The 11,091-nt window shown below is 36.8% G+C and overlaps 1 protein-coding gene across 1 annotated transcript; it reads right to left on the reverse strand.

The window, feature by feature from the left end:
• Nucleotides 1-3,532: 3,532 nt before the first annotated feature.
• Nucleotides 3,533-6,533, reverse strand: LOC149576903 (G-type lectin S-receptor-like serine/threonine-protein kinase LECRK3). The gene has a single exon (XM_089820631.1). The coding sequence runs from the start codon at nt 6,424-6,426 to the stop codon at nt 4,057-4,059; it is 2,370 nt and encodes a 789-aa protein (XP_089676757.1). The 5' UTR covers nt 6,427-6,533; the 3' UTR covers nt 3,533-4,056.
• Nucleotides 6,534-11,091: the final 4,558 nt, after the last annotated feature.

The raw sequence follows: 11,091 nt of genomic DNA on the forward strand, positions 1-11,091 counted from the left end.
CCTAAAGTAGGAATGTTCCTCTAGATGGCCATGCAGAAGAAAATTTTAACAGAAGATAGGATTCAAAAAATGGGATTTGAAGGACCTTCTAGATGTTCCCTCTGTAAAGAAGAGGAAAAAAATGTAGAACACCTCTTATTCTCATGCAAATTCTCGCAAGAGTGTTGGAGATGGCTTCAAAGTAAATTGAATTGGTTTTCCCCGTTTGCTGGTAATTGGGAAAATCATCTATTGGGTTGGCCCAAAGAGGATCCAAAGAAAATCTATGGAAAACTTTGGAACATATCCCTGGCAATAGCTCTTTGAGAAATTTGGAAAGAACCTAATCGCCGAATCTTCTCAGACCAATACTTGTTGGAACAAGCCCTGATTTCAAAAATAGAAGTAGCAATCTTGGAAGTAATGAATAGTGGTCTTAGAAAGAGACCTAGAGAAGAGGGATCATTCTCTAATTGGGATGCTAAAATTAAAAAACAATGGTCATTATTAATCAACCCCCCACCCCTTATTATTAGAAAAAGAATGACCTCGCTAGATGGTCTTGCAAATGGGAGCCTCCCCCGCCCAGTTGTAAGAAATTGACTTGTGATGGGGCTTATAAAGGAAATTCTAGTAAAGCAAGAATTGGATGTATCATAAGGGATGATTTAGGTGAATGGATCGTTAAAAGATCAAAGTCAATAGACATGGCATCTAATAATATAGCGGAACTCAAAGTAGTAGAAGAAGGTATAAACCTATGTATTAAACTTAATATCAAAAAACTTATTATAGAAGGGGACTCACAAATTATTATCAATGCTCTCCAAAAAAGAGTTACCCCAAATTGGGTATTAAATTCCAAATTAGAAGCCATTATTAAATCCTTGTCGGCATTTGAAGAAACGAGATTTAATTTCAGAGAAGGCAATAAGGAGGCCGATACATTAGCAAATCTTGGCATTGATGGTTTTAATACATTAACATACAATCATTAATAATAAACCTCAATAAAGGCCGAAATAATCATTTCTCTATCTTACCTCGACACATTATAGTGATCTCAACGTTTTGGCCAAAGTATCACCTTGCGAGCAATCTTTCACTTAAGCTAAGATGTCCTTTCAATATGATGATCTTGTGAGGAGCAAAATTAATCATTTGCATGCCCTCCTCATTATTAGGCATCTCAAATTTTTGATCTCACCTATTTATTAGTAAGTTCGGGGCTATTTTACAGCACTCTTCGGCCCGCATTAGGTTTCAATAGTAAAATAATCAGGATTAAGTCTAGGTGCTATGGATTCTAACATTTGTCTATTCCACGCATACGAAAATTGCACCATGGCCTTCTGTGGGCTGATTACACAAAAGCGATGGAACAAAATCTTGAGGCCAATAGATGATATGAGTCATATAGCTGTTAGTCAAGTTTTAGGAGAGGGAGTTTTCAAATATGATTACTCATGGAGGACTAAAAGTGATGTAGTAGGGCTCTGGGTAGGATGTTTGGTTCGGGTCGAAATTGAAAAATGAGACATTATCAGGATTACATACAATATTTTTGACCCTTGCTGGTTAGTGGGGCTGGAGCTAGCAGTCACAAACATAGATGCTCAGCTCCGCATTCCTCTCCCAGAGGCATACGTGGAATTTGAAGTTAATAGCCCAAAAATGGGAAGGAGCCCGAGATGCCCATGCATGGTAATTAGGGATAATATTCAATTTTTTAACACATGGCCATGAATGGAGTTGAGCAAATGTTAATTTTCTGTTGAGATGGAGGGGAATCATCAAAGACCCAGGAAGGGTCTGGTTAACCGATTACTTGAGGTTGTTTGATGCCTATATACACCCAAATGTGGACTTCAACAACATGGAGGATGTGGGATTTTGTCTTCCAAACTATGACAAAACTAGCAGGGGTAGGTCAACTTACGAATTTCCCCCAGGATCCAAGGCAGCCACTATGCACGAAGCTTTGAAAATCATAATGGTTTTCAAGAAAGAATGACTAAAATAATCCATGGGGCATTTGTATTAGAACCCGACCCAGAATTTTGATATTTTAAAGCTCTATTTTTAGCAAGAATGCCTCTGTATATAAGTCGTTCAAATTATAATTAGGATGTAGCAGTCAACTAGACTTCAGTTAATATAATGTCATTTTCAACAGGATACAGAAGATAATGTAAACTCTTATATATACGAATGAAAAATAGTGTTTAGTTATTGCCCATACCCTTTTCTGGTTATGGCTTTGGCTCCTATAAGTTGGCACTTCTGATCAAGTAACAATATTAAATTTGGTATAGGCATGCCAATTATTCAGGGTTTTATGCTTATTTGTATTTAAAAATTAATGTTTATCAATATTGACAATGAGAAAATGAGCACTTCTCCATTAACGCTTGCGACTGGATTTCGGTTTGCTCTCCCTTGGTTAAAGCTAACTGTTCAAACTTTGGTATCTAATCTTAGAATTAAACCACCCCTTATAGTGTGTATGAAGATTAATTATGTTTAGATATAAGAATATCGGTCACCATATGATATATAATCAAATCTTAAGAAATTTGAAAATAATTGAGTTAAATGTAAATCAATTTAATTGAACTAATGATAGATCAATTAATAATTTTAACAGGTGTAAACTGATCTAATTATTTTAATGATTTCATCTATTATGTTGAAATGACTCCCCATGGTTTCCTTTTATTTATGGTTTATCCTTAACTCTTAACATATATTGATGGTGGTGAATTTAGATCAGTTGTAGATTATCTTTTCGCCAATTTGGAACCTCATCAGACAGACAATTAAACTGATGTAATCCAGACTGATGTAATTACTGGGGTATGCTTTTTTTTGAATGTATAATATAGGACTAAGGTCCTGGGCAAGACAGGAGGTTTTCTTTCCTCAGTCTTTCCTACCCTTGCCCGTCAGAACGGTGGAACTATATGTAAATTTTGTTTTCAATCTAATAAAATTAATCATGGCTTTGATCGTTTACCGAGCAAAAAAAAAAAAAAAAACAAGTAGTAATATTTATAAAAATACAATGTTTCTAAATGTATATGTTTAATAAAATAATATAAAATCATAAAAAATAATTATGAATTAGTAATATATCTCATTTACTATCTAAAACTAGAAAAATGGCCAATACGACCATCAAATTATAGGCCTAATTAGCATTACCTTTTTAAAAAATTAACAATGTCAATAATCTTAGGTTTATCCTCACTAAATTGTTTTAAAAAGGCTATAAGAGATAGAGGGCATTCCATACAATAAATGATTACTCTATAATTAGCTTCATCTATTTCTTTTTAAATTTTATATTCTTGCATAAAAATTAGAAAAATCAAACCAAAGAATCTCTCTATTCCATTTTGAAAAGGATAAACTAAATTATATATAAAACCCAAACACAAGCCATCAAATTAAAAGGAATTCAAAGGTAGTGTAGTCAAAAATTGAAACGAGAGGAATAGGTACAAGAATTAGAAACCCAACAAAGATCATGAAGAAAAATGAAGAACAAATGTTACCAATTTCAAAAAAAAATCTATTGACATTTTATTTTTAAAAACATGATAATGTACAAACTTAACCCCATCCTCAAATATACGACTATCCTAGTGGTTGCTCAGTTTTCACTAATAGAAATTGGGCGCTGTCAGCGGTGCTTATATGCATCTCTTTTAGGAGTATTTCATTTGTATATTAAAGACGTCAGACTATTTAACACTAACTTGGATACATATAAATTGCACTGTAGCCACTACCTAGAAGTTGAGGCCATTGTGGATTCTTTTGATCGTACGAAAGACTTTTATTTTTCTAAAAACCAAACCAACCTAATGAAATCTAAATGAATAATAACCAGCAAGAAGAAAACACACGCACCCTACCACCTATTGCCATCGGACAAGTGATGGACGCCTACCACTGGCAAAATAACATTTAAGAAGTATTTTTCGTTCCCTACAAACTACAGTACTAAGTATACGAAATGGTACTTGGGACTGTTACAAATGTCTAGGGGCAATGCAACATTATATTTACATTTCACAGGCACAATGAACCAACAAAAGATCCAGGAGGCGGGGGCACTGCAATCTCCACCGTTCCTTCCATCATCTGAACTACCTTCTTCATAAACGGCCTGAGAGTTGGATCTTCTTGAATGCACCACAGACCCACCAATACCATTCTCTCTAACTGCCTCGACTCGATTCTCGATATACCATCGCCTCCTACTTGCTGCTCCACAAGATTAGCAAGTGTACCACGCTTCAAACATTCATAGACCCACACGCTCAAAAAGATTTCATTTTCCGGAGCATCTAAGTCCATGCTTTTCCTGCAACAAATAATTTCAAGAAGCATCACTCCAAAGCTGTAAACATCTACTTTGGCAGTAATTGGCATATTATTGACCCACTCGGGCGCAATGTAACCCATTGTGCCCCGAGCTCCAGTCATTGTCCGAGTCTGTTCTGCCCTCAACAGTTTGGCCAAGCCAAAATCAGATATTTTGGGACTGAAGTTTTGATCCAGCAGAATGTTTTGGGGTTTTATGTCGCAATGCAGGATTTGGGTTGTACACTCATCGTGCAAATAGAGAAGCCCTCTTGCTGTCCCCATTGCAATCTGAACTCGTACCCTCCAATCAAGAAATCCATTGTCTAAAAATAGAGCGGCGCCCAAAGATCCATTGCTCATGTACTCGTACACCAGAAGCCGGTGAGTGCCCTCATCGCAGAAGCCATACAATCGAACCAGATTTTTATGATGGCTTCTCCCGATTGCTGTCATCTCTGTTCTGAACTCCCGCTCCCCTCGTTGTACTTCTTCGACTGATTTATCAACAAGAGTTTTCACTGCAATTGTTCTTCCATCCTTTAAGCTCCCCTTGTAAACCTTACCGAAAGCACCCCTTCCTACTTCTTCTCTGAATCCTGCTGTTGCCGTCTCTATTTCATTGAAAGAAAAGGCCTTCAGACCCTCAACAACGATGGGATGTTCTGCAGCCTTTCTGATCTTGTGGATGTTGCCGCCACACAAACACACAAGGAAGGCGAGCACAACAAGAGATGAAGAGCAAGCCAGGAGGCTTATGCCGATGCCTAGTACAGACTTTCTCCCCCTTTCTTTTCCCTGGTGTGAGGGAGGAGGAGGGGAGAAGGGCAACGGCGTGTTGGTGTCATCTGATCCTTTGACAAAAGCTACTTCGGAAACGTCATCACCTTTGCGGCCGTCGAGCAGAGGCATCCTTTTCTTCCGGCAAACAGAGTCGCGATACGTGACGACGACACAGAAGCAATCGTTTCTGCAGGCCTCCTGACATTGAGTTTCACTAACATCCTGCACAACTGAATAGTCTCTACCGCCGCCCCAATTCGTGTTGTCAAGCCGAGACATGGTGCTACTTGCGCTGCAACCCTGCCATGGCCACGACCTTCGCACGCATCCCTTGAAATGATCTCGGCTGTCGATAAACTCAAAATGAGGAGGACAAGTGCAGTCGGGCTTGTTCTCGCTGTTGAGCTGACAGATGCCGTTGCGTCCACACTGACCCTTCACTATACACGACTGATTCACTGCCTGCCATACAGATGACCACTCGCTACTGTTCCACACATACTGTGTAAGGATTCCATCACTCTCCAGCGTCATTCTACGAAGAATATGAAGGCCCCTGTTTCCGAACCCGCTGGCCGTCCCATTGGCCGTCACGTTGGAAACTGTGATGTTGGTGGTGTTTACCAAATACAAGAGCCCACTTGAATCAAAATGTAAGTCCACTTCCTGATTGAATACGCCATGAGCCCAGTAAGCACCTTGTTCCTCGCCCACTCGATCCACGGGATAGAGCACCAAATTGGCGTCTTCTTGCAAGGCGAGCTCGAATCGGCCTGCAGAGAAGTTTGTCGATGAAGCCCTGGAATGCATCGTAGATTTCCACTTGAGAACTTGACCGGGTAAGAGGGTGTCAGTGGGATAATCGAAGGTCTGCCAGATGGGCTCCAAAGAGGCGTTTAATAGCACAAAGTTCCCACTGTCGAGCATTGCAGCCGCGGCAATCTTTTCCGACGGAATAGTAGCGGACCATTTAAGACTTTTTCGGGCATCATACAGCCTCAGGCCGCTGTTTGTAAGTTGCAGAGTAGACATCTTTCCGACAGGAAGGTCCCTCTGATCCTCCATGACCGTCCAGACCAGAGTTTTATTAGGTATTTTCTCGTACCACACGCCTAAGACGAAGAGAGCTGGCGTGAGCTCGTAGAATCCAAAGGCATACTGACCGTTTGGTGAAACCCATTTGGAATCTTGAGGAGTAAGAGCCGAGCCAAGCTTGATGTTCTGTGTCTGGGCCGATGCGCAGGTGAGCATCAGAAAAACAGGAATAAGAGGAAGTACTACAGCAGCGGCCATTGCTGGAGCGGAAAGAAGGTAATCAGATTGTTGGATGCTTTCCCTTATGTAGCATTCAATCTCATTCGAAATATATTATTCAACACGCAAAAAATTTATGCATTAGACTAGTCTTAGTGCAGTGCGTCAATGATGGATCATATTTCCATTCCACGCGCTGGCTTAACTAAGGTTATTTCGTGGAATCAATAGCCTAAATTATCGACTTTTATTATATAAAATTATCGACTTATACAAAATTATCGACTCCCATATACAAAATTATCGACTTTTATTATATACCGGAAGTAGAGCATTTTAACTTCAGACACTTAATTTTATGTTTATTAAAAAATTGCACTCATGAAAATTTTGTTTAATAGTTATTGAAATCAGAATTTCTAATTTTTTATTAGGATATCGGATTTACATTATCAAATCTAGAACGAACAAGCAACATTCTCATGTTCAAATCTAGAACTAATAAGCAATGTTTATATGAAGAAGCAACATTTCAAGTTTGTAGATAGGAAATTGGATCTTCTCCAAAAGAATAGTAAAAATAAAAATATCAATTCAATTGATTATAAAAATCAATCTCATAAGATTTCCATAGTCCATCTTGATAATTTTAGTTCTCTTCTAGATTAAACTATGTAATATATTTTACATCAATGTCTCGAGTCACTCTTTCTGGACCATCATGAGGATGAGATAGAAAAGATGAATATTATGTGAGTTGTGGAGAGAGTGACATGTCCACAAACACAAAAGACAATCATCCAAGGATTTCACTCATGCCAATCAGAACATGAGGACAACACCATGATCATGTCAATTGGAGTGTTTGACAACACTAGAAAGACTACAATATGCATAGTTATACAACCTCTAAAGGTTGGATCTCTTATCAAACCTACTCTAGTGGTTGTGATGTTCATACCTTTTCCTTATAATATCTTGTTGGGGAGTCCTTATTTACATGCATTCGAGATAGTCCCATCCATCAATCATAGATTAGTTAACTTTATGGACCTAATAATCAAGTGGTCACAATAAAAGATGACCCTCATAATGAGCATTAATGCTAAATGGTAACTATAGGTCAAACTTCAATTTCTACCACATTTAGAAATTTTATCCCTTGATGGTTTCTATTGTTGCAACACCTCCTTCTCTGATCCCACTTGCTAGAGATGCTTAAGGGAAAGATGTGTAAGAACATAATATTGAGGCATCAGTTCCTCCCAACATGAATTTTCCTAACCTATTTTCATGATAACAATATACCTAATAAGGACACTCAAGAATCCCTCTTTACTAAATCTACAAAAGCTCTTTCTACTACAAATGTCAATACAAATTCAACCAATAATTGGGCAAACTTCGATTTTATCAATTCTCGTTTCAAACAATACAAGGTTAGCCTAGTGATGCAGGAGCATCAAGACATGCAAGGATCCCTAATGAAGACAAAAGATGGATTAAAGGCAAGAAAGAGTGTGAACCAATAAATTGGCATGTTTTGAAGCCAATCATGGCCTTAGGAGGCTTTAAGGATGTTTTAAAAATGTAATAAATCCTAAAGGGCATGTTAAGGACCTTAGGATCTTTAATGATGAAATGGGGGTAGAAAGGAAGTATGCATTAAAATGAGTCCTAAGGAGTCTTAAGAAGGTCTATGATTGGTTAAATTGGTCTTGAGGGCCCATTAGACAAGTTTGAAGAGTTAAATAGTTGTTTTATTCAATAAATTGTAAGTTGGAGAATTCAAATGTTTCAATCCCAACGATTAGTTCATATTTTGGAGGGAAAGTAGTTTTAAGGAGTTTTAAGCATACCTAATCATGGAAATCAATCGCAAACACTTGGGCTAGTTGTGGGGAAGGTTATTAAGTTAAGTTGGAGGCATTGTATGGTAGGCAACATTGGGAATCATTCAATGTACAAACAGTAGAAGAAAACTCAATAAAACTCCATTTTGATGCAAGTTTGAGGCTTTTTCTTTGTAGTTTTGTGATTAGAGGATGTTCTAACCTTTGGTAGACATTGTAATTTGTTTGGATCCATTTTAAATGCTTTGAAGTCCATTTTTAATCTCTGGTTTTGCAAAATAGTGTTGACAACATTTAGGAATAGTTTTTTTTTACTAGTTTTTGACAATAACTAATGGATGGATGAACATTCCATGAATGACTCTACTGATTCTCATGGAATGACTCATGCCTAACTAGTACAATACTATTCAAACATTAACATGTGCAAATGAGAGTTTGTTTGAAGGTGATCACCCAAGAAGGAGGTGTTAAGGGAGAATGAAGATGTAGGTATGGAGCAGCAATAGAGAATTTTTCTGAAGGAGGGGAAATTTTTATGTTTTGAGGTGTCTAGATACACCCTATACAAGGTGAATCCACCCTTGTTTGATCCCAAAAGTATTGGAACAACAACTAATTAGAAACCCCTAGTTTTAGAGGGTTTTGAGGAACAATTTGGGCTTTACTACTTGGAGGCATCCAAGGACCAAATTTATTGGATATTTGGTAGTTTGAATTCATATATAGGGACTATTAAAAGTCTTGAATGCAGGAGGTAAGTATTGCTTGTAGTTACTTTGGAAAATCACATTATTTATGCTTGTTGTTTGAGCACAGCCTAAAGAACTTGGATTTTTTCTAAAACAACCTATGCTTGGCTTTAGACATGTTTTAGTATGGCCAAAAGGGTATCTTAAAACCTATAGATTTAGGTTATTATTTTTTAAAAGTTCACAAAAATCCAAGCTTCTATCACGTTGGAGACCTAATAGGGGTAACTAGGCCTAAAAGGTAGTTTGAAGAGATTGAAGCATTAGATGGTGCTTAAGGACCTAAAATGTGTTGAAACTCTTTAAGTCCACCTTGTTTTGACCTAAGTCAATCATCCTAACCATCTAGAAAGTCTTGGAGTCATTTGAGTACTATTTTTCCTTATAGAGGGTTTTGGGAACCTTGTATTTCCCTTATAGGTATAAGTGGGTTTAACTTAGTTTTGACTCCCACCACCCTTACCTCTGCATCACCCAACCAACCTAAAAATCAAAAAGATGACATTCATAATGACTTCAAGAGATGACTATGAATTTACAAAGCTCAATAATACATATCTTATGTATCATTTCGTCTACACCAAACCACCTAGTTCTAAAGTAATTTAGTTGATCTATGGGAAAGGATATGAGATAGTTTGAAGTATTCATTATAGTGGTAGGTATTGTAATCCCACTTAAGAAGGAATTAGAGTTCCTTTAGAACCTAAACCAAAAAATCATAGCAATGGATTGGGATACCATCATGTGAGATGCAAGGATAAGAATTGGTGCAATATTAACATTATTCTTCCATTTGGATCTAGTTTATCCCAAGCTTATTAACATAAGTTTGACCTCTGTGGTAGGGTAAAAGCACAAATATGTGTCACCCTTGAGGATATCCGATTGGGTTATGGCCAAAATGGTTACAGCCGAACCCATGTGGCGTCAAGTGGCATCAATGTGGCAAAATGGTTACAACCAAAACTATTTCTATCATAAAACTTTTGGCCGAAACTATTATTTGAAAATTAATGAAGAAAGGTGTTTCTCTTATATGTGGTCAAATAAGTAGGTCGGCCAAAACCCTTTGGTCCAAAACTGTATATGCGGCATCCTTTGTGGCAGCCATACAAGCAAAAATTAGGGTTTTTTAAATTTTCTCACTTCTAAGGCTAATTTCTAAATAAAAAATGAAGTTCCTACAAAACCTAAAATACCCTTTTGTAAATCTTGGAGTCAAGATTATGGTCATATAAATTTTATAGTGTTTTGAGTAGTTATAATATATTATATTTTTAAAATGTTGTAAGTAGGTATTTTAAGATTCAAGAAGATGTCACTTCAAAAAAGGAAAAAAAATAGTAAATCATGTTCAAAAAATGTAAACTTTACATGTACCTCTAGAGGAGAGAGTCCTCTTCAAGAATATGTAACTTTTCTTCAAAAATATGTAGATTTGATAGGAAAAGTTTGGCAGAGAAAAAAAATCAATTTATGGTAAGTTCAACTTTGAACACTTATAACTTGAAAAATGTAGATAGAAAACCATTTTTTTCTAGACTAGATATACATGACAGCTATAACTTATTACAAAACTAGAGCAAAATATGATCATTTGCATATATTTGTTTGGTGGGAATGAAATTCTATATGCTCAACATTCAAAAAAAAAAGAACTTCAAAAATTAAAAGGATAAAAAATTCCTTTTCAAATTAAAAAAATAATATTATAGACATAAACTTATCCAATTTTACACATTTCAGCAATTAACATCATCTTCAAATTCTAAACACAAATGATTAAATTTGAACAGTTCAAGTTTTGAGATCCCTTTTCTTTATAAAAGGTGACACAAATTTGTGCTTTTACGCGGTAGTTTCTTCATATATCATTCCTTTGGAAGAGATTGTTAAATAATTCCTTGGTCTCTATGATGATCTATCCTCTAATCATCATAAGAAATGATATCCTTATTTCCTACAAAGCCATATATGCTTTGGAGAAAGTATCAAATAATCTCTCTCTCTCTCTCTCTCTCTCTCTCTCTCTCTCTCTCTCTCACTCACTCACACACGCGCGTGCGCGCACGCACACACACACACACACGATAACT

Source organism: Cupressus sempervirens, chromosome 1 (assembly GCF_028749045.1).
Source record: "Cupressus sempervirens isolate cs-2001-9-10 chromosome 1, ASM2874904v1, whole genome shotgun sequence".
In the NCBI taxonomy this organism is placed as follows: domain Eukaryota; kingdom Viridiplantae; phylum Streptophyta; class Pinopsida; order Cupressales; family Cupressaceae; genus Cupressus; species Cupressus sempervirens.

Excerpts from the sequence above, each read along its gene's own strand:
- LOC149576903 (XM_089820631.1), bottom strand. The coding sequence starts at position 6,426 with ATGGCCGCTGCTGTAGTACTTCCTCTTATTCCTGTTTTTCTGATGCTC.